We start from the raw sequence: 22,939 nt of genomic DNA, 5'->3' as shown, positions 1-22,939 counted from the left end.
ACGGCTTCTGTCCCGTGGGTACTGAGATAAAGCTTGCGAGATCGGTCCAATCACTGACATCTGACGCGCTGCTTCTGCAAGTTGACGTCGTGTGACCGTTGAATCCTCAGGGAGATATCCATCGCATTGTCGTTTAGAAGTTGAACATCTTTGACACGATGGTTTCGCCAAGTCGCATTTCACACGACGAATGCTGGCCCCATTAGTTGAGCCCCCCTTCAACTACCGCGGAACACCAAGACTTACCGACATGTAATGCACCCATTCCCTGCTTTTCTTGGCATTTTCTTTTAGTAAGAGGCTGAAATTGTTAAACAAAAAAATTGAGATTACACGCTGGGCTGACGCATTTGTATATATTTCATTACCTGCACAGCCACGCATCGCCGTGAAGTGGGCTATGAGCCAGGATCTGACATTGAGTCACTTTTATGCGACGTCATATTTAAGGCTGTGTTAAGCATAAGTGCATTGTGAAGGTTTCAAGAGAACGCTTCAGACTTGAAATCCTTGCCACAAGAGCCCGAAATAGATTTGTTAGAGAGCATGCTTCAATTGATCTCAGATAGCTCAATTGACTTGATCACTAACGATTAAAATCCCAAATGTTCTCCCGTTTCCTTGAAGTGGCAGTGATCTGCGGTCCAAATTGGCTCAGCCCTACCCGCCCGTTTGGAGCAGGGGTCGAGGTGAATGTATCTCCCGTACCTCCGTACAAACTCACGAAAATCGGAACGCCTCGTGGATCAAAGGCGCTATCTTGATTTGACTGGAGGCATTAATAAGTGTAATATTAGATCTTTACTTTCTGCCATACTAATTAGAGCTGCAGAACAATAAGAAAAGTTTCCACAAGGCATTTCGAATCTCGTCAGTGTCTAGGGTATTTTGCGTACTGAAGCATAAACTGTTTTTCTCCACAAACCAAAAGACCGTTACGGGTTGAAAGCCTTGTAAACTTGCAAAGCCCCCTCAATAGACTGTACAAGTCCAAAGAATACTGTCAAGACAAAAACAAGAATCGCGACCCAAAACGTATACCACTGGACTCCATTCCTTCGATCGTGCCACCATTGCCGGAGAGTACGTGGCCGAGATTCATCAAACACTTGTTTCAGGATAACCAAACGGTCGTGCCAATAAGTAAACTTCTCAATTTGCCGTTCATCTGCATCTAGTTGCCCGATCTCGATCAATCGAGTATCGAGGCCGCGCAAAGACGCTTGGGCTTGGTACCAGGCTCTAGTATCCCTATCCCACTTGGGAAATAGCAGGGCCATCGTTTTCAGGGTCTCTTCAATCAACTCTTGTGAAAAGAGCGTTGTGTCGCTGTAAGCTGCATCAAAATCACGAATCTTCCTCTCTAAGGCGGCTGTAACTCACCTTTGTTGGCGCTGCAGAAACGAAGCATGATGAAACACTGCCACTGCCTGATCGTCTTTCATCAGACGGAGATGGTCAGCGAGGTTGTTGGTCCAAATAACTTCTATCCCCGATATCTTGGCTAGATTGTTGGCGTTGAATATCTTCTCGAACTTTACTTTACTATGCCCAAGGACCGGCTTCTTTCCGAACCGCTCTGTGACCCATTGCTTCAAACTGCCTGTAACCCACTCTATCTGTCTAGATCCCGAGTAGGCAAAAGGAAGGTTGCCGAATTCGACCATGAGCAGGATGCGAGCTGCAAGATCAATGGAATGGCTACAACAAGCATCGCTATCGGGAAGACTGCAGGACATTAACAACTTCTGGTGGATTTCTTCCCGTGTGCGGGAACTTCTCAAAAGCTGAACGATCGCCATGATGTCTGCGTGAGTTGCCAGAGGCGTATGGCTACCGCCTTCGTGGAGCGCGATCAGTTCGCACTGTTGGATGTAGTACTTGAAGTAGAACTTGAGGTCGGATTCAACTTCTGAGCGAGGGGTATCCCACAAAGCAGCGGCTATGGCCTGTTTGGCCGGGCCAGAAAGAGCAGTACGGATGAGTGTCAGGTCGAGCATGGTTACGAGGCTAGATGGTTTTTGCTTTCTTACTGCGTGAGGCCTGTATTTATGGACTTATCGCTCGATGAGGCTGAACCCGGTATGCCAAATCTGTTGGAATACTTGTGAGACTCGCCCTGTCCTCGGTGGTGCACGCCCGCTGCATCATGCTGGACTACATCATTGGTTCGACACCATTCTATCTTGGAGCCGGGGCCTCCAAATGCTTGCTGCACCGCCACTACATGCTGGGAGGTGCCATCCTATTGGATCATCTCACTCGCATAGCCCTTGAAAAAGGCGTCGTCTTCACTTTTGGTCTTGCTGCATATCAAAACTACACACCACAGCAATATCAATGATATGCGGGGTAATGTCAGCTGGCATTGATAAAGTCAGACGTGGGCTCTTTTCCTGTTGATGGCTCTGGCGACTTGGGATCTTGTGTTAGCCTTCTCTATTTTCTCCCCCAGTTTCTGCCGCAAATGATGCAAGATGCCATTCCCTAGAATCCTGAGGCTTCAAGATGACAAATGGAATAATCCTGAAGACTCTATAGGGACTTTCATCGGATACCTGCGTGGTGGCCGGTATCGCTGCTGGGAAGCAGCTGGTCCGGCTCGTCAGGCGTTCAGGGAATTGAGCCCAGATATCAAAGATTTTCTTGAGACTTCCGGTATACCTCCTTCTGATGTTGTGTCGTGGTCTATCTATATGATCGGGCATAACGAAAGCAACGCAGCACCAAAGCTCTTGATTTGCTCCACGGATGCGAAGACGCGCAAGAATATCAGGCAACTCATCAAAGACAGTAAGATTATGGACAAATACCCCGGCATAGGAATCGGGGACGTTTCGGCACTTCCTGACCGCCCTGTCATTAAAGAGCTATCACGAGAGGCTATCGAGGCTCTCCTCCCTTTTGGTTGTGATGTCGATGGAGCAGTTGTGGCCGACGGATCAGAACCGGCATTGGGGAAGCGAATATTCATCGTCAACCCAAATGACTTCTCCTTACGCCCAGCAACAACCGGCCCGATCATCTTACAAGATGACAGGTGCTACCAGCTAACTGTTGCGCACGTATTCCGACACAAGAGGGAGCTCGACCGTTTATCCAGCCAACAAATGGCTGAAGATGACTGCGATTTTGAGGGCATGAGTGACGATGAAGGAGATGAAGAAAACCAACGTGATGAAATTACAAGCAAAGGAAGTGCAACATCGGGAGAGATTGATTCCGACAAAGCATCATTCGAGGCCAGCCTCGATGCTTTCTCTCTTGACAAACACCCGAGTTCCAGTTCCGAAGGGCTCTCGAGCGATCACTTAGATAGCGGAAACGATCCACCGCTGAGTGTCGAGGCCCCAGAGGAGAATCCTGGTTTCGGTGAAATTGATGTATCTCAGCTTCAATTCTTTGGAAGATTAGTCTTGAGCTCCCTAACTGGAAGTAATCCATCGCTAGATTACGCTCTCATTGAGACCTCAAGGATACCAGAAGACGCGCAGAAGTCGTCCACGGTCACAGACTCTGTGGTCTCGAATATTGGCGAGATAGAGTCAGACGACATCAGAATTGTTGCTATGCTATGGCCATATTGCACAGTCGAAGGCCGACTAACTGCCACGCCGTCCTATATTCGCCTTCCTGGACAGCGTACCTTTCAAGAAGTCTACCCCATACGACTAGTTAAGCCTTTGCGTGATGGAGATTGCGGTGCCGCAGTCTATGTCAAAGCCGATAACCGCTTTTATGGTCACATAGTTGCCGGGGGCCCTGGGACTAGCATCGCCTACGTTGTTCTAGCTGGGGAGATTTCCAGAGATATTCAGGCTCGCTCTGGTTTTGGTCTTATATGGATGCCGCAGCAAGAGGGGCAACAACAACACTCAGAGAATAATTTGCAGCGCAGTACAGGATCACACCCTGACTCAACCGCCTCCGAGGTATCGTCGATCAGACACCTTGGTACTTGGGAACCGGAAGAGCCACAAGGTGGCTGGCATCTTAGGTCCATTGAGGTCCAGAAAAAACCCAACTCTCAGCTATCCCAAAGCACGTTCATCAATTCCCGACCTGTGCCCGAACACAAGACAGGATACCATTACAGTGGAAAGAATGACGAGGGAAAGCTCGCAGACTCACAGCCCCCTCTGGACTGGTCAACTATTCCAGGCGCTTCCTCAGGACCTCAAACACGCAGGAAAAACACAGGACCAACTGCTTCCCTAGGACAACAGTTTCGTTGGCCCCGAACTATCACATACGCTTCTCCTGCTTCAGGTAAACTGCCTGAGCGCCAAACCAGCCATTCAGCAGACAGTAGCAAGTACCTATTACCAGGAAGAATCAGATCCGGTTATATGAGTCACTTTTTGAGTCACACGTCACCAGCTACTATCCACCCAGCAGAGTTAACTGCAGGCCTCTCACTGGAGGCGTCCGTTGATACAGCACAGGGGGTTCGACGCCGGACCCGTAATCTTTCGCCTTCGCTTTCTCATAGCGAGCCAAGCTCATCAGGTGCACAGCGCGATGAGGTAGCAAGTTGCCTCATACGCATATCAGTTCTACCTCGAGAATTCGAAGATGCTTGCGAAACCTGCATCTTCTGGTTACTCTCCCCGGAGAAATTCTCATCAACAGAGTGGCAGGAATGTCGCAGCCGCAAAGAGGGAATCTCCCATATTATCTCGCATGCCATCGCTCACCACGGGCTCATTCGTGGACGTGACCCTCAGTATCCAGCTCGCAAATACTTAGCAAGCTGCCAGAGCTCTGATCCATTTGTGAATATGAAAGGCGACTGCGTGAAATGCGGTTCCTTGTCTGAATGGAATGAGGCAGACTTTGCGGACTTTACGCACCATGGTGTTGTTCTTTGTTTGCGTTGCTGGCAAAGGTTCGACAAGAAGGAAATGAACGAGCATCTGGCTGGACCCTTGTGTGACTTCAGCGCGGAACATCCAAAAGCCAAGAAAGTATGGATTTTGTACACCGCATTTTGCTCTGAAACTCTGATGCCCAGCAAGCCACCCGAAAGCGTGGCGCAGCAAGAATCGCCCTATCAGCGTTATCCGCGAGAACTTCGTAAACGTCGACAACAAGAACTGAAGCCCAAAGGCGAGATATCACCCTATCAGAAGGCTGCTATGGAGAGGAACACAGACTATAGGAGTGCTGACGGGAGATATATGTGACGAGGTGGTCCAGAAGTATTTGTCTCTTATCACTTTCGAAAGAACAAGAGAACTTGGTTCCGCCTGTATGATGCTTTTCTAGGCGTTTGCCTGATTGTGTTGTGATGGTTCAGACACCTTCATTACTCTATCGCACTTACTTGTTGACTCAACTGGGCGAATGGCGTACCATGAATCATGAGGCGATTCATTTTGGATACGAATATTCTACATGTTTACTTCCCTTTGCACAGCTATAACTACGAGGCAGTCCTCTTGCATCCAGTCACATCAACATACAGACTCAAGATTCAAAGCAGTTCGTCATTCATAAATGGGTATCAAGTTCTATAGTTCACTCTCCTTCTCCTTCTTCTTCGCCCTCAAAACAGCCGCATGCTGCTTCGTATGAAACTTCACATCATCCGGATACAGCGGATTCCACACAGTATTACACACCTTACACTCCGAAAACGCTGCTTGCGTCGATAAATTCAGTGTCGTTTGTACAGTCGGTGTTTTCACCTTTCCCCTCTTTCCAGATTTTGAATCGTTTGTGCTCGATTCACGCTGTAAAGAGCCCCCCCGAGCAGTTAGTCGTAGTCGAGTGGATTTGGTGCCAGAGTCTTCGGCTTCTGTGTCTTCGCCTTGTGAATCATCTCCTGTGTTGTCGTCGTCTAGTAATGGTGTTGATGTACCGCGGAAGCGCAATAGGCGCGGTTTCTTTCGGGGTTCTATCTTTGGGGGCTGTGGTGGTGAGGATGGGGGCGTTGATTCGGGTTGAGGCTCGTCGCTCTTTGGGCTAGAGGTAACTGTGGATGACGGAGGTACAGGTTTGAAGAAGTTCAAGATTGATCCCTTCTTGACCGGCTCGGCCGTAGGTTTGTTCGTTGTTGTCGATTCAGGTGCATTCTTCGCCTCTTCCGTGACCTCCTTCAGCGGCGCCGTGTCTGTGCCTTTGGATGCTGGTTCAGAAGCTACTGCCTCTGCTGACACCCTTCGTTTCTTGGCGTTTGGATCTTTCAGCGGATCGTCTCGGATGCTTCGCTTGCCATATGTTCGTAATGGTTTGGCGCGAGATCGCGATGCCGATGGCGCTGGACTTGCACACCTGATTGAGTCAGTATATCTCCACTGACACGATGTAGGTTAAAGAATCGTACATTCTGGGTGTTTGCGCTTCAATTAACTACCATACTGTCCGACATCAAAGCGAATTCGTGTTGCTGTCGCGTGGTGATGCACGTAAACAAGCTACTCCACAATGCCGTATAAAGTGTCGGTGGAGTAGAAAAGGTTATATACAATTAAGGTGAGAAAAAGACAGCGGAAGAAGAAAAGGAATAAGTTAAATGAATAAACAGTAGACGAAGTGTTGACCTCGAAGTTGAGGCTGGCCGAGAAGAGAAACAATTAAGTGATAGAAGCCCCACTGAACTGGGAAGACGCGTTGAGACGCGTCTGGCGCGTAGTCACATGCGCCCCGAGCCATGATATCACTGCCATCATGGCTGCTACCCAATGCCCCGTGATTTTGTTCGAATCATGATCATGATGATATCCAGGTAAGAGTATAACCATATCGAAATTGCTACTTGTCGCGATAAACCTTACTATCGATGCGAAGAAAATATCACATTGCTAGTTTTGAAGCTGATGTCCTTCTTCTCCTCTAATTAAATATTAATATTACAGTATATGCTTGATCATGTCTCGACCTTGGCTTCTGTCTTTCGTTTCCTCACTCCATCTTCCGTCCTATCCTTCTCCCTAATCAAAACACTCTTCTCATCCTCATCCTTCCCAAGCACCCAACTCTCAACAACCTCCCTAACCTCCTTAACCTTGCCATGTTTCTTCCTCCCCTGGTCCATCTTCCAAATATACGCATTATACACCACGACCTCCGCAAGAGCAACCAGAATACTCCCCCCCATCGTCAGAAACATACGTGCCGGCAGACTCCACCACCGCGCCGTAACCCATAATGTTCCCGCGACGCCGGCGATGCTGACGAGGAAGTTGATGATCAGCGTGATCTGCTTGTGCACTTCTTCCATCGCCACGTCGTCGTCGCCGAAGTCTGATGCTGATGTTGGTCGGTTTGCGGCGGCGAAGGAGGCGGTGATGGAGGGGAAGTGGTCTTTGAAGGTTTCGTGTTGGGGAGGCGGGTTTATCATTCGTTCGTAGGAGCGGGCTTCTTCTTCGCGGCGGAGACGGGCCATTAGGGCTTTGTATTCAGGGGACTGCGGTTGGTCAGTGTGAGGAATGGAAAAGGTGAGGTCTGCGACGACTTACGGGTTCGGGTTTGGGAGGCGGAGGAGGAATGTAGACCGATCCGCCGCGGAGGAGTTGTTCGAGGGTGAAGTTTGAGTTGCCTTGGGCTTTCAGTTCCTTCCATAGATCAACTATTTGGCCGTGTGATATGGGATTTCCAAGTTTCGGGTCGTCCAAGGTAGGTTCTTGGGTGGGTTGTTGTGATTCTTGTTCCTCTGTTTCGTCGTGATCTTCGATTTGTGGTGTTTCTGTAGCTTCAACAAGCGACAACGCCTCCAGAATAGAGGACGTCATTGTGAGTAGCACCATATTGTTCTGTAGTACTTCTCGAGCAAATTATCGTGCTCAAATAACCGGTACAAGCTCAATAGTGGTAAAGTCGTCGTGAGCTGTCGTCGATGCTTAATTGAAACGTATCAAAGGCCAAAGCTTGATCAACAGGCATCTACTGTACTATTTCCAGGCCAGTTCCGTAGCGACTCATCCGCTGACACTTAGCTCAACGGCCCCATACCCAATCCGGCCAATCACACTCCCTCCCTCGACGGCCTGTTATCAGCTGCTCGCCGAACGGACCCGCAATCCCCCCGGCTTAGCAGAACCTGAACACAGCTAGAGCTGGAAAAGTTTAGAGAATCGGATCAATCGAGAATCCAGCAGCCATCGATCAAAATTTCCCTCGCCATTGAACGATCTCGAAATCTACCCAAACCCGCCTACGAACCGCCCGGACAAAGACGATAATAATTCAAACGAATGCCGTTATAACACTCGATTTCACTCATCTTTGGGAATTTATCCATATAGCGACGCTACGATGCTCCGTCCGGGGGCCTCGGTGGTGCGCGGCACTATGAACAGACAGGCCTTGTGGACAAGGACGAGCGCTGCTGCTCCGGCTTGCGCTCTGTGCAGACAATTGACCGTCAGTCGATCTCCCTCGAGGATACACAGCGCTTCGTTGCATACTAGTCCTCGAAGGGACTCGGCCTGGGGTGCGGCTGTTCAAGTCGCTTCCAATGTTGTCAGCAACGTCGTCAAGAAGGCTTCCAAGGATGCAATGCATGTCGATCCTCTGCGGACCGTCGCCAAAGAGATGAAGTTCCTCACGGGTAACATTCGAAAACTTCTTGGGTCGGGTCATCCTTCGCTTGACCGTGCTGCCAAATATTATACACAGGCTGAGGGCAAGCATGTCAGACCTTTGATTGTTCTCCTCATGAGCAGAGCTACATATCTCTGCCCAAAGAGTCCTCCTACGGCTCCTATAGTTACTCACCGTGGCGTCGACACTTCGATATCGCCAGCTCAGATCCTCGCCGATGTGAACCCCTCTGCTCAGCCTCTATCATCCCTCGAACAAGAAGTCCCCGATGCAAACTCCGATATTCTGCCCAGCCAGCGACGACTTGCCGAGATCACGGAGCTCATCCACACGGCTTCTCTTCTTCACGACGACGTTATCGACCACTCTATCTCTCGACGTGGTTCGCCCTCGGCAAATCTGGAGTTTGGCAACAAGATGGCTGTTCTGGCGGGTGATTTCCTGCTAGGCAGGGCATCCGTTGCGCTGGCTCGTCTTCGAAACCCAGAGGTTGTCGAGCTGCTGGCTACTGTTATCGCTAACCTCGTGGAGGGCGAGTTCATGCAGCTCAAGAACACAGAGCGGGACGAGAGGAATCCCAAGTGGTCGGAGGAGACCGTCACATACTACCTGCAAAAGACGTATCTCAAGACCGCATCCCTTATCTCAAAGTCTTGCCGAGCTGCCGCTTTGCTGGGTAACACGGATGCCGTGACAGTCGACGCCGCTTACTCGTACGGACGAAACCTGGGACTGGCTTTCCAGTTGGTAGACGACCTTTTGGACTATACACAGAGCGGATCAGATTTGGGTAAGCCTGCGGGGGCAGATCTGGAGCTTGGTCTTGCGACGGCACCATTGCTGTTTGCCTGGAAGCAGATGCCGGAACTCGGAGCCCTCGTTGGCCGCAAGTTTGCGCAGGAGGGTGACGTACAAAGGGTAAGTCGGCTGCATTCCCCTTTGGCGAATCACATCTGTTGGAGATAATCCATGCTAATAGCGGTATAGGCACGTGAGTTGGTACTTCAGAGCGACGGTATTGAGCAGACGAGGGCTCTCGCGCAAGAATACGTGGATAAAGCTATTGCCTCGATTGCGGAATTTCCCGAGAGCGAGGCTAAGGACGGATTGATTGAGATGGCGCATAAGTCGCTCAAGCGACAGAAGTAACGGATACACCTACATCAAGGAGATGAAAAAGGCGGGATAGACGCCGTGTACGAATATCACATCACATCGCATCACATTTGTTTTTTTTTATGACAGACGGAAGACGAGAGATGAAAAGCAACATTTTGGTCAAAAAGTCATGGGAGGGATTTTGGTCAGACGGGTGTACTGTATGGTTGTGCTTTAGACTCCCTTTGTTACAAGAACGAAAACGTCTAGACGGGGCGGACAGCAAAGTGATGCATGTATGATTATTACCTGTTTCTTACTTACTTACTGCACTTGAACGTTTGTCATAAGAGGGCGTGGGAGCTTGGCAAGGGAGTTACAAAGATGACGCTTTAGACTTTTTGGTAACCGCGGGTATTGAGGGAGAAATGTGTGTATGCTGAGCTGAAACTTGGTGTTTTGATCGAGTAATAGCCCATGCTCGTGATCGAGTAATACTCGCTGCGATGATGGAGTGTTGCCGAATTAGGTGATCGAGTAATCCTCAGTTGGACCTTGATCATGCACTTCCGCGGGGCCAACAACACGACAATGGGCTCTTTCATCGAGTAATGAAAACGTGTTCTGCAGTCATTCGGCCTTCAACACGAGAACAGCTGCTCTCGTAGACCCCGAATAACCTCAGTCCACCGAAGAAAGGGATAAAAAAACGAAAACTAGCGAATTCATCCGAAGCCTCACTTACCTATCCCACGATGGCATTACTCGATGGTTACTCGATTCAATCACCATCGGCGTAAACGGTTCAGTATCTGATTGGCCAGGCGGACGTCGGCAGTGTCCGATGGACCCTGAAATTCTCGATTTTTCGAGGTTCGATAAGCTAAGCTTTTCTGTAAGTGGGACCTGAAAGCCGGGAACTGGGATCAGGAACTGAAGTTGAGATGAGGTTCTGATCGAATAATGAATTCGATCATGTTCCCCGAGCCGAGAAATCTCGTTAAGAGCGAGGCCATTCCCGGATCCTGGGGGTGGCTTTTTTCCCCTTCCCTTTCTTTTCTCCTCTGTAAATCGAGTGCACCAATTGTCTCTCCCTCTTTGATAAGGAAATTCTCCGATCACTCGATCTTAGCCTGTGCCTCTTATCTTGGTGTCCCTCTCATCTGACGTTTTTGTCTTCTTATCTTTGAAGACTGGACAACCCCACCAATCCCGTGCTCAGCCCCTCCATCAAGTGTAGAGATAAGAAGGATAAGGAGAACGAGTAAAGACCTCGGCGAGAAGCACGAGGACGAAAAGGGATAGAAACTAGGATTCCCCGGATTTTTTGATAAGCTGTAGCTTTATCTTTGTCGTTCGAGATTGAGTTTCATCCTCTTTCTTTTTTTCCCTCTCTTTATTCTTCCCCTATTTGGTTCATCAACCGTTGTTTCTGCCCATCATGACAACTTCAAACGCCGAGCAATACCCTGAGGGTCCTCTCTCTGTCCTCGTCTCCTCTCGGGTCGTCGTCACTCTTCCTGATGACTCTCTCGCTATCACTCCCGCTTCCATTGTCGTCAGCCCCATCACCGGAAAGATCATCTCTGTCATCCCCGAAGTCCTCCCCTCAACAAGCTTCCCTGCTGGTACTGAGTATGTCGACCATACCCCCAAGCTTCTCCTGCCCGGTCTCGTCGACGCTCATGTTCACTTGAACGAGCCGGGCCGTACCGAGTGGGAGGGCTTCTGGACCGGTACCCGTGCTGCAGCCAGCGGTGGTGTCACTACCGTTGTTGACATGCCGTTGAATGCTATTCCTCCTACTACCACTCTTCATGGGTTTGAGGAGAAGTTGAGGGCGAGTCAGGGACAGTGCTGGGTTGATGTTGGGTTCTATGGTGGTATTATTCCGGGTAATGCTGATGAGCTGAGACCCCTTGTCGAAGCTGGCGTTCGAGGATTTAAGGGATTCTTGATCGAGTCTGGTGTAAGTTTCCTTCTTTGTTAAGTTGAGCCGTAAGCTGACATTTATAGGTCCCCGAGTTCCCCGCTGTATCATCCAAGGATATCGCCCTCGCCATGGAGACTCTCAAGGACAGCCCTACCACTCTCATGTTCCACGCTGAAATGATCCCTCCCATCACTCAATCCGTCGGCGATGACGTTCAGACCTCAGAAGCTCCCCTCGCTCCCACCGGTGAACTCACCGCATACAAAACCTTCCTTGAATCACGACCCCCTGCCTTCGAAACATATGCCATCGAGGAGATTCTCAGCCAAGCCTACATTGCCCCCTCGCTACACCTTCATATCGTTCATCTGTCCGCTACCCAGTGCATTCCTCTCCTCAAGGCAGCTCGCAAGGCAGGCATCAACATCACAGCCGAGACTTGCTTCCACTACCTCGGTCTAACGGCTGAGGAGATTGAGAAGGGCGACACTCGACACAAGTGCTGTCCTCCTATCCGAGAGGGGAAGAACCGCGATGGTCTTTGGGACGAGCTCGTCGCTGAGGACTCATGCATCAAGACTGTTGTGTCGGATCACTCACCCTGCACACCTCAACTCAAGCTCCTCCCTCAACATCTCGACGCCGACCGACCCAGCATTCCCCACAACGACTCCGGTATCGACATGACACACTCCGCAACCCAGAAGGCCGAGAAGGAGCGCGGTGATTTCTTCGCAGCCTGGGGCGGCATCTCATCCGTCGGTCTTGGTCTTCCCATTCTTTACACCGCCGCCAAGAAGCGCAGCGACTTCTCCAAGACACCCAGCATCACTGACATTGTGCGTCTCTGCTGCCAGGCCACAGCCGCTCAAGTCGGTCTCTCGCATCGCAAGGGCGCTATCAGAGTCGGTATGGATGCCGACATTTGTGTCTTTGACGACACAGATGAGTGGACGTTTTCACAGGGTGACATGCGATGGAAGAACCGCTGCTCACCGTGGGAGGGCCATCAGTTCACCGGTCGGGTGAAGGAGACATGGCTGCGTGGAAACAAGGTATTTGAGCTTGGAGCGGCGAATTCTGGGTTTGTGGCTGGCAAGCCTTTGGGAGAGAGCATCACTGAGAAGCGAACATTTTGAAATGATTGACGATGAGATATAGCATTAAAGGCGTTCTTGGGATGGGCGGATAGAATTGTATTTTATCTATGTATGTCTTGGGGTTTTGTGTTTTTCTTATTGAATAGCATGAGTAATGAAATTTGGAGATTGATGAGATTGTGGCGTCATTGGATTGTTTTTCTGTGCATGTGAGCTTTTGATGCGTCTTGAATGTAGCATGAAGAACGATGATTTGGAGAAATTGTGGGGTTGACGATGCATTCATTATTTGGTGTGAGGCATTTGGAGGTTCTACTCCGACCTATGAAAGCAAATTAATTGTTATATTGACGGAATGAGAAGAATCGAGACCACGATCTAGATGAGCAATGTTCACAACTTCACCAAATTGAGCAGCTCCTTAGCTACCTCTCTTAGCTTCGTCCCCTCAGTCAATCTCACGATCTCGAGTCATTGCAATTTTATTCCACAGCATCAATCGCATTATCCAATTCAACACTCTTATTAGCTACCCCGTATATCATTCTTAAATGGCTAAAGATTACCGCATCATCATGCTATACGGAATAAACCTTGACCTCGCGAAGATCGTTAACGAGCTCGCTTAAGTCGCATCGAATATTAAGAAAAAAAACCTCGGAGATGGTTGCATCGTTTAGCAGCCGAAGTGGCACGCCAAGCGCTAGACATGTTTTCTTTGGGGCATGTTAGCGAAAGTTCTTTTTTACCTTTCAGGGATCATGGGGGAGTGATAAGCGAGGTGTAAGTGGTATTGATCATGAACTACGTAACTCTACAGTGAGATTGACTTTCTGAGGGGTTCATGGGGGGGCTGCTGTGCTTATACTGAAGGAGTCTCACACTGCCATCCTCTATGACAGTGAGATATAGCCTGGTATTATTTGTATATAGAAGCATGTGAAGTGAAGTGACCTCCCTCTTTAATCCACTCCTTGCTCGGAACTGACCAACTCCGAAATGTCTTCCCTCTCCACGTCAGCAACAATGGCACCCCCACCAACGCATTTCCACAAATCACACGCCTCTCCTCTCCCCTTCTCGATCAATTCTCTCGGCCTAGACCCTTGCCCCCGCAACCTCGCTTCCATTCCCCGATCCACACCCATCAAAGACCTCACCCGACTCTAGAACAAACCCAGCGAATCAGGCAAGCTTCTCGGGTACTAATTAGCCTTGGAAGCTCGTCTATACATACAGACTTGACCATGAATTGCCTCTTTGGGACAGTGACCGTTGGGTCTTATGCGGTGGATTTCTCGTCGAGTGGTTATTGTCAGATTTCGCTTCTTGTTCCTCTTCTTAAAGCCTATTCTACTGGGCGCCATAGATTTCAACCAGCCTGAATACTCTGGATAATAAGCACCAAGTTACTGTTCAAGAGACATAATGTCCCGGGCTTGGACTAACAGATAACATTTTATCTTTGATCGCGCTTACGACAAAGAATCGCAGTCATGTCGCATCATGATCCCGACGTTGAAAAGATGGACAGAACCAGTTCGCCGGATCTTTCGATAGATCCTGGTATTCACCATCTTTCCGGAGGCCATCTTTCTCTCGACGATGTCAAAGCCGTTCATGTTCAGCTTCACAACCTGGCTGTGTCAGTTGACACTGCGCCGTCATGGCTTGCGCCCTCGACATATGGAGATTTGTTCTCCTCAAAGTTCAGCACCGCTCCAAAAATGAAGCCGTTACTCAACGCCGTAAACGCTGATCTTCAGCCTGGAACTTTAACGGCTATTATTGGAGGTAGTGGCTCAGGAAAGACAACGCTGCTCAACACAGTCGCTGAAAGAGTGTTGAGTTCGAGATTAAGTCAAGAGGGAGTTGTGACGTTTAATGGAAAAGTTGGTGTTCATAATGTTCGTGCTGCGTACGTTATGCAGCAGGATATTCTGCTACCCACACTCACTGTCAGGGAAACGTTGCGATACTCAGCTGATCTCCGCCTACCACCATCAACAACCGCCGAAGAACGCCACAGAGTTGTTGAAGAAGTCATCCTTGAACTTGGACTAAAAGAATGCGCCGATACACGGATTGGTAACTCGCAGCATCACGGATGTTCAGGCGGTGAGAAGCGACGAACAAGTATTGGTGTTCAACTCCTCGCCAACCCATCAGTCCTCTTCCTCGACGAGCCTACGACCGGTCTTGACGCGACGAGTGCATACCAACTCGTACGAACGCTCAAGACCCTTGCACAAAAGGGGCGCACGATCATAACGACGATTCATCAACCGCGCTCTGAAATCTGGGATCTCTTCGACAATCTTATCGTCCTCACGAAAGGCAGCCCTGTGTTCTCGGGCGCTATCAAAGATGCCGTTCCTTGGTTCGCAGACCTGGGTTTTCAACTTCCGCCCTTTGTTAACCCTGCTGAGTTCATTATTGATATCGCGGCTGTGGATAATCGCACTCCTGAGTTGGAACAAGAGACGTCTGCAAAGGTGGAGAGGTTGAAGGGTGCTTGGAATGAAGAGACGCTGAAGAGACATCGTCCTCTTGATAGAACGGTTGATGTTGGGGATGGGAAGAAGAAGGATAAGAAGGCGGAGGAGCATGCGGGTTTTGTGCGACAACTCACTGTTCTTACAGATCGTACTCTCAAAGTCACGTATCGTGATCCTCTCGGTATGGCAGCTACTCTCACCGAAGCTATCTTCATGGGTCTTGTCTGCGGATACCTATTCTTCGATCTCGGTCGCGACCAAGCCGGTATTCGCTCTCGACAAGGTGGACTATATACAGCAGCCGGTCTTCAAGGCTATCTCATCCTCATCTTCGAAGTATACCGCATGACATTCGACATTCCCACCTTCGACCGCGAGAACTCAGAAGGATGCGTCGATGCCCTCCCGTTCGTCCTTTCACGAAGAATCGCACGCATGGTAACAGAAGATGTCGCTGCGCCGTTTCTCTTCTCGGTCATCTTTTACTTCATGGCCGGTTTCGATCGTGATGTCGAAAAGTTCTTTACATTCTTTGCGATCACGTTGTTGAATCAGTACATCGCTGTTACATGTGCTATGACGTGTGTTGCGACGGTTAGACACTTTGCTGGAGCGAGTGTGATTGCAAATCTGGTCTTTACACTACAGAGCATGGCTTGTGGGATGTTCATCAATGTGAACAGTCTGCCTGTCTATGTCCGATGGCTCAAGTGGCTTACTTACACGGTATGATCCTACACTCACCCCCAGATCTAATACTAACATGTGTAGTTCTACGTGTTTAGCGCGTACTGTGGAAACGAGTTCGAGGGGAGTTTCTACGATTGTCCCTTCGGCGACGAATCCGACCCACGCTGTAAACAGTACACGGGCTCATACGTGATGGCATCTCTCGGCTTCCCCAAAGACTGGACTGCCAAACCTATCCTCGTATGCCTCGCCTTTGTCGTCTTTTTTGTGGTGCTATCAGTCATCGGACTTCATATTCTCAAAGTCGAAATGACGATTGCTCGCGCTCGTGTCTCGGATACCGATCTTTCAGCTGGAAAGGAGAAGATGACTGCACGATCTGTCGCCGACGTTCGAGCCATTGACCTGGAACTCAACCAATTCTCGCTCGCTTTGGATAAGAGAACTCAGTTGGGGAAGAAGTTGCCGACAAAGACGATTCTTAACCCTGTAAATGCGACGTTCAACGCTGGAGTTCTGAATGTGATCATGGGTCCTTCGGGGAGTGGAAAGACATCACTTCTCAACTCAATGGCTCTAAGACTACGGAACTCAGTGGGTACGAAATATCGACCAGCTGGGAAACTCACTTTCAACGGCGCTGTTCCCTCAGATTCGGTTGTTCGATCAGTCTGCTCTTATGTCTGTCAAGATGATGATGCGTTGCTGCCATCGCTTACAGTTCGTGAGACGCTTCGCTTCGCAGCTGGTCTTCGACTACCCTCGTTCATGAGCAAAGAGGAGAAGAACCGTCGGGCAGAAGATGTACTGTTGAAGATGGGCTTGAAGGATTGTGCTGATAACCTCATTGGCGGCGAACTCGTCAAGGGTATCTCTGGAGGAGAGAAACGTCGTGTTTCCATCGCAGTACAAGTCCTCACTGATCCTCGTATTCTTCTCCTGGACGAACCGACATCTGGACTGGATGCTTTTACCGCGAATTCTATCATGGAAGTCCTTCAAGGTCTCGCTAACGAAGGCCGTACTCTCATTCTTACCATCCATCAAGCTCGGTCCGATTTGTTCAGGGAGTTTGGAAATGTGTTACTTTTGGCAAGAGGTGGCTCGCAGGTCTATTCTGGTCCTGGAAAGGATATGCTTGGATATCTTGCCCGTCATGGATATGAGTGCCCGACACATACCAACCCAGCTGACTTTGCACTCGACATGATTACTATCGATCTTCGACAGGAGGGCAGGGAATTAGAGTCACGAAAGCGAGTGCAGAAACTAATCGATCACTGGAAGGAAGAGAGTTCTTCCACAAACGAAAAGCCAGCTGGTATACTAGAGGAAGTCACCAAAGATATCCCTGAACAACACAACAGCCAGGCCACAACACATCGCCGCTCCTTCAACAAAGTCAACCTCTCAACCCCCGCCGAACTCGGCGCCCTCATCCGCAAACGCGCCCCCATCACAACATCCCTCCCCCTCCTCCTCCACCGTGCCACCATAAACACCTACCGCCAGCCCGAGCTTATCGTCGCCCGCCTCATGCAAGTCATCGGTCTCGCCCTCGTCCTCGCCCTCTTCTTCGCCCCCTTCGACAACGACTACTACTCCGTCCAGAACAGAATGGGCTTTGTCCAGGAGATTGGCGCGTTTTACTTTGTCGGCATGTTGCAGAACACGGCGATCTATCCTAATGAACGAGATGTGTTTTATAGGGAGGATGATGATGGTGTTTATAGTGTTCATGCGTTTCTTGCGGCGTATACGATTCTGGAGGTGCCGTTTGAGATTATCAGTTGTATGATCTTTGGTGTCTTGGGGGTTATTGCTGTTGATCTCCCGCGGACTGCGACGCTATACTTTGTCTCGGTGTTTGCTTGTTTTGGAATCGTATCGTGTGGCGAATCGCTCGGTATCATGTTCAACACACTCTTCGGCCACACCGGTTTCGCCGTCAACATCATGGGCGTGTTCCTCGCGCTAGCCAATACCATGGCTGGTATTCTCTCCATCGACATGCCAGAGCTCTTCAAAGCGTTCAACTACCTCTCCCCCATTCGGTACGGCACACGAGCTGTGGCGCCGTATTCATTGAAAGATATCACGTTTACGTGTAATGACGAGCAGAGATTGGAGAATGGAAAGTGTCCGATTGAGACGGGGCAGCAGGTGTTGGAGTTGTACAACTTTGATGTTGATCCTGTGGTTAACGTGGCGTGTTTGGCAGCTTGTGTGGTGGTGTATAGATTACTGGCCTGGGGGTTGTTGAAAGTTGCTAGGACGCATTGGAAGGGGAGGAAGAAGAGTGAGGAGAGTGTGAAGGAATAGAGAGCATGACTAGTGATCAAAGACTCTGGATCAGGAGTCGAAATATAAGGGAAAAGGCCATCTGAGTTGGTCTCATCTCATCAGAAGCCAGCCCAGATTCCAAAGAAATATACCCAAGGCGTTTCCTACCTAAGGATCGATAGAAGGCGCTGACCTCCCCGTAGTGCCCCATCTTCCATCATCTTAAGCACCAGCAAGCACCAAGTACCACAATAATTCTTAGGCCACTCCCTATATACTGACAGCACAAAGAGTCACAAACATATGTATGTTTCTTTCTCATGGACCGTCTCTCTTTCAAGTAACAACACGTGATTATTTCCTGATGCAGAGGCGGGGAACCTGGTGTTGTGTTGGTTGTGTTCATTGCAACGGTTTAAGTACAACCAACATGCATTTGCATATAGCTCTAACCAATCACGTCCACCGCCGAGCATGCCTGTTCACGATAAGAATCAGTCCATGTCTGGAGTACTTTAATATCTCAACAGAAACAATTCATTCATGCCAAGATCAAAATGGCTGAGACGAACGAACAGCCAGTTGTTGTGCCGGATGAACAGGTCAGTCAGTACATTGAGCTTTTATGAGTAGATCTGACCATGCTGGTATAGGAGGACAATGAGTCCACGCTTGGTGAGGTATAACCCAGTCAATACATGGCTTGTCTCAGTTGCTAAATGCAAGACTTTAGGATTCTGCATCTACTACAGCGAGTGTCTCTGAGTCAATCTATAACTACCGCTGTGAAAACGGTAGAACGTATCATGCATACAAAGACGGCAGTGAGTTAAGCTATCTCAACATCCCCGGACTTTTCTCATCTCGAATCTAGAGTACGTCCTGCCGAATGACGATAAGGAAAAGGAAAGATTAGGTATGTTCTACGTCTACACTCTTCAGTCTTCCATTTCTGATCCTGTGCCACGTCAGATCTACAGCATAATCTGTTCCTTCTTACCTTTGGTGACAAGCTTGGCCTCGCACCGCCTTGCTACCCTGACACAAAAGTGAATCATGTTTTAGATCTTGGTACTGGGACGGGGATTTGGGCGATGGACTTTGCGGATGAACATCCTGAAGCAGAGGTGCGTGCAGTTTGGGCTCTCCTTTCCATCTATTTGGCGGAACTGACGATCTAGGTCATCGGCGTCGACCTCTCACCGATTCAGCCAAGCTTGTGAGTTTGTATCCGTGCCAGTGCTCGTATATAGGCGGTTTAACACAAGTTGTTCAGCATCCCGCCAAACGTAACCTTTGAGATTGACGATATCGAAGACGAGTGGACCTACTCAAAGCCATTTGACTACATCCACAGCCGTTTCATGACATCCTGCATAAGCGACTGGAAGAAATACCTGACCCAATGCTTCCAGTACACTCCCTTTCCCACCCAACCACACCTCTTCTAACCAAATCCCAGAAACTTAACCCCCAACGGCTATCTCGAGCTCCAAGAAGCAGATCTCACCATCAAATCCGACGACGACACCGTAAAGCCCGATAACCCACTCCTAAAGTGTCTCAAGCTCCTGCAAGAAGCATCAGAGCGCTTCGGCCGCCCGTACGTAGACATACCAGCGCTAGTAGACGTTATGAAAGAAATTGGGTTTGTGGATGTCAAGATCGAGAGGTTCAGATGGCCGAGCAATTCGTGGCCGAGGGATAAGAAGTTTAAAGAGCTGGGGGCTTGGTGCTATGAGAATTTCTCGAGTGGACTTGAGGCTATTACTATGGCGGCGCTGACGAGGGGTCATGGGTGGAGTGTGGAGGACACGACGGTGTTTTTGATGGATGTTAGGAAGAGTATGGGGGATAGGAGGATTCATGCGTACTGGCCGATGTGAGTTGAACTTTTTGGGTATGTTGTTACATTTCAGGACTGACAGAAGGTTAGTTACTCTATTTACGGGAGGAAGCCGTAGTGCAATAGTATGACGAGAGCGTTGGCGTTGCGGTACCTGAGAACGTGAGGCTATACCCAATGAGGTGTCATGCAACGTTAACCCATCTTTCTTTTTAGCCGAAGCTAACATTACATTCCGTAATGTCACACTATTCTTATCGGGCAGTTCTTCTTGTGTGACATCGCACACGCCGTTGGAATAGACTTGGTACCTCATGCAGATCATGCAACCAAAACTAACCTCTAACGTTAGTACAGGGGTCATAGCGTCACGACATCTAATCAACATCTTGGCGTAACCAGGATTATCATGGACCTATTACATCACGATTCAAGATTAATGAAGCAGGTGTCATGAGAGAAATCCACATGCCTCAGTTGATCAGCGTAGCTAGTAACTAAGCCAGCGATATAAACCATAAACTCCAATGCTCAAGGATGGGGTACCTGACGTTTCACCAACAAAGAACCAGAGTAGGAAACAATGTCCAGCAACTATCCTCTTACCCAGTCACATTTTGCAACATCAAGCCAAATCAGCTCTTGCAGAACCAGAGACAGACAACAGGCTTCTCCCCCTTGTTTCCAGTCCTGGACGAATCCCAACCAACCTCATCCATGGTCTTGCCAATCTCATCCTTGTCATCACCAGTGAAAGAATATCCCTTGTACCACTTGCCATTTCCTCCACTGTAGAGTTCGAAGCAGATGTTCTTCTTCGCCGAGGGATTGGTACACCCAAAGCCCTTCAGGAGATCACCCAGTTTCGTCGATGTCGGAACGTGCGAAGCGATAAACGGAATCTGGGCGTTCGCCTGCAGCTGCCAAGGAGGGACATCACTCTTGAACACATGAACCTTGGTATGGTTCGCCGGGAAGAAATAGTTGTACCCGGGCTCACAACCAACACCACCAGACGAGTTGGTCATCTGCGCAGCAGGCATCTTCGGGTCGATCTGTGGAATGGGCTGCGCCTGGCGAGGGAGAATGTTACCAGTCCCGTTGGGCTGATGCGCATACGTCTGCTGAGTCTGAAACCCAGCAACTGGTCCCTGAGGGGGGAATCCGTAAACGGGCTGGCTATATACAGCTGTGCCGGGATACATGTAGCCGTACGCGGGGGGAGCTAGACCAAAGTTATACCCAGGACCACCAAGATGAGGAACATACGGCTGACCCTGCGATGGGATCGGTGCACCCATGGGTGAGTAGTTTGGTCGTGAGCCTGTGGCGTCACGACCGTTGATGGGGTTCCAACCAGACATGGTGGTTGATCGTGGGAGGGAAGGGGAGGGGAGTCAGAGAGGTTGCCAGGTATGAACCCAGCGACGAACGTTTGGATCGAAAGATGCTTGCCAGAAGCCGGGAACTTGACCTTGGGTAGTTGGATCCCAAGTCGGTGGATTAGCGTATGGCGGAGATTGGTTCCAATATGGAAAGACTCGGTGGGCTTGAGGTACTTGGTAGTTCAAGGCTTGGTTGTTATGATACGATTGTTCTTGGTAGGAAGAGAAAACGTCTGAGGAGAGTCAGAATTGTGGAAGACACGGGGGTTATATAGAGCATTGCGCGCATGAATATCTGTTAAAGATCTCCAAGGGATCAGTGTTTACCTGAAGAAGCTATCTCCTCGGTATAACTCTCCGCCAAAGACTCAGTATCAATAGACTCGTCTTCAGAGTCCGAATCGATGTCCAGCCGACCAGCGAAGATCTCAGTGCTCCAGAGGACGTTATCTTGTCTGTCGTAGAATGCGCCAACAATGATCCACGCCCAGAAGGGTGATTCTCGTGAGGCTTGAAGACGCTGGGTGATGATGAGCTTGGAAGCGGGATATGGCAGCGGGACGTCCTCAATAGTCCTACAGTGAACCGGGCTTGAGTTGGACATAAGGACGAGTCTGAAAAACAATATGTTGAGATTGATGGGCGGCCGGTTCGAAAGAAGCATTCTGCAGGATGCTGAAGCTCTCTATTTAAGCTGGAAGTAGACGGGATGTTGGGTGTGATTAACCACGTGCTCTCAGCTATGAATCTGTTTCAAAGCTTTGTCCAGGTACTTGAGACGGCGGGTTGTTGGTGAGTACATGTCGCCAATTGGCACGAGGCTCATGATCTGAAGGTGATTCAGTATTCATTACGTCCAGCTGGCTGTTGTTATGAGGTTCTGGGCGATTCGAGATATGTTGGGGTGAAAAGGCACAAGGAAGCTGCTCGAGTCCGTCCGTGAGCTGCGACGCAAGAAGGAGGTGAATAGGTCCAAATCCAGATTCTCCAGGCACAATGTCACTACATACGAGTCTTGTTCTCGACAATTGCGCCTCCGGTATGTACGCATCTGCCTCCGAGCCTTTACTCTGCATGCAACTGGCGACCAGAACTTGGCGATAGTGCACACTGTCTGTGTGACGCACGCTACACATGAACTTGCCACACAAATTGGCTGATGCCTGTTACACAATCACTTGACTTGGTTCGTCTCGGTTGTCGGCCAGCAAATGTCGGTGAATTTTTGCTTGTTCGAGACAACTGTGATTGCAGTACTTGTGCATGCAATTGGCAGGACATGTTGTGAATGAACGGGGAACACCACTGGCATCAGGTGACAGCTGGTGGTGAAGGTATCCGATGAAACGCAGCTGATGTGCAAAAGGGCGATGAGTCAGAGCAATTCTTTCCAACTGCGCGACATCTTCCTGAGGACAAAAAAATGCTAAAATTAGCAACAGATGATGAAATGCGGCTGATGAGCCATGAGGGAAATGCGTGGCCTCAAAGTGCTTCCCATTTTGCTGAAGCTGATGCTAACAAGTGGTTTGACAACTCGACCACCATTGGGACTACGC

The 22,939-nt window shown here is 49.5% G+C and overlaps 9 protein-coding genes across 9 annotated transcripts; 4 read left to right on the top strand and 5 right to left on the bottom strand.

Annotated features, from left to right (window-relative positions):
• Positions 1-1,347: 1,347 nt before the first annotated feature.
• Positions 1,348-2,000, bottom strand: J7337_010026 (uncharacterized protein; the record flags this gene model as incomplete). The annotated part of the gene is given in 2 exon segments (XM_044827613.1): positions 1,348-1,372; positions 1,384-2,000. The coding sequence occupies 2 exon segments, from the start codon at positions 1,998-2,000 to the stop codon at positions 1,348-1,350; spliced, it is 642 nt and encodes a 213-aa protein (XP_044678207.1).
• A 477-nt stretch (positions 2,001-2,477) lies between these two features.
• Positions 2,478-5,186, top strand: J7337_010025 (uncharacterized protein; the record flags this gene model as incomplete). Its single annotated transcript, XM_044827612.1, has 1 exon — positions 2,478-5,186. The coding sequence occupies one exon, from the start codon at positions 2,478-2,480 to the stop codon at positions 5,184-5,186; it is 2,709 nt and encodes a 902-aa protein (XP_044678206.1).
• A 327-nt stretch (positions 5,187-5,513) lies between these two features.
• On the bottom strand, positions 5,514-6,330 carry J7337_010024 (uncharacterized protein; the record flags this gene model as incomplete). The annotated part of the gene is made up of 2 exons (XM_044827611.1): positions 5,514-6,276; positions 6,305-6,330. The coding sequence occupies 2 exons, from the start codon at positions 6,328-6,330 to the stop codon at positions 5,514-5,516; spliced, it is 789 nt and encodes a 262-aa protein (XP_044678205.1).
• A 541-nt stretch (positions 6,331-6,871) lies between these two features.
• On the bottom strand, positions 6,872-7,751 carry J7337_010023 (uncharacterized protein; the record flags this gene model as incomplete). Its single annotated transcript, XM_044827610.1, has 2 exons — positions 6,872-7,411; positions 7,464-7,751. The coding sequence occupies 2 exons, from the start codon at positions 7,749-7,751 to the stop codon at positions 6,872-6,874; spliced, it is 828 nt and encodes a 275-aa protein (XP_044678204.1).
• A 544-nt stretch (positions 7,752-8,295) lies between these two features.
• On the top strand, positions 8,296-9,696 carry J7337_010022 (uncharacterized protein; the record flags this gene model as incomplete). Its single annotated transcript, XM_044827609.1, has 2 exons — positions 8,296-9,465; positions 9,535-9,696. The coding sequence occupies 2 exons, from the start codon at positions 8,296-8,298 to the stop codon at positions 9,694-9,696; spliced, it is 1,332 nt and encodes a 443-aa protein (XP_044678203.1).
• A 1,390-nt stretch (positions 9,697-11,086) lies between these two features.
• Positions 11,087-12,717, top strand: J7337_010021 (uncharacterized protein; the record flags this gene model as incomplete). The annotated part of the gene is made up of 2 exons (XM_044827608.1): positions 11,087-11,614; positions 11,662-12,717. 2 exons carry the CDS (start codon positions 11,087-11,089, stop codon positions 12,715-12,717), a joined length of 1,584 nt encoding a protein of 527 aa, XP_044678202.1.
• A 1,457-nt stretch (positions 12,718-14,174) lies between these two features.
• J7337_010020 (uncharacterized protein) lies at positions 14,175-18,188 on the top strand (the record flags this gene model as incomplete). Its single annotated transcript, XM_044827607.1, has 2 exons — positions 14,175-15,902; positions 15,948-18,188. 2 exons carry the CDS (start codon positions 14,175-14,177, stop codon positions 18,186-18,188), a joined length of 3,969 nt encoding a protein of 1,322 aa, XP_044678201.1.
• A 2,442-nt stretch (positions 18,189-20,630) lies between these two features.
• J7337_010019 (uncharacterized protein) lies at positions 20,631-21,359 on the bottom strand (the record flags this gene model as incomplete). The annotated part of the gene is made up of 1 exon (XM_044827606.1): positions 20,631-21,359. The coding sequence occupies one exon, from the start codon at positions 21,357-21,359 to the stop codon at positions 20,631-20,633; it is 729 nt and encodes a 242-aa protein (XP_044678200.1).
• A 203-nt stretch (positions 21,360-21,562) lies between these two features.
• J7337_010018 (uncharacterized protein) lies at positions 21,563-21,984 on the bottom strand (the record flags this gene model as incomplete). Its single annotated transcript, XM_044827605.1, has 2 exons — positions 21,563-21,675; positions 21,708-21,984. 2 exons carry the CDS (start codon positions 21,982-21,984, stop codon positions 21,563-21,565), a joined length of 390 nt encoding a protein of 129 aa, XP_044678199.1.
• Positions 21,985-22,939: the final 955 nt, after the last annotated feature.

This window comes from Fusarium musae, chromosome 7, assembly GCF_019915245.1.
Source record: "Fusarium musae strain F31 chromosome 7, whole genome shotgun sequence".
NCBI lineage: Eukaryota > Fungi > Ascomycota > Sordariomycetes > Hypocreales > Nectriaceae > Fusarium > Fusarium musae.
This window is presented reverse-complemented; position numbering and strand designations above follow the sequence as displayed.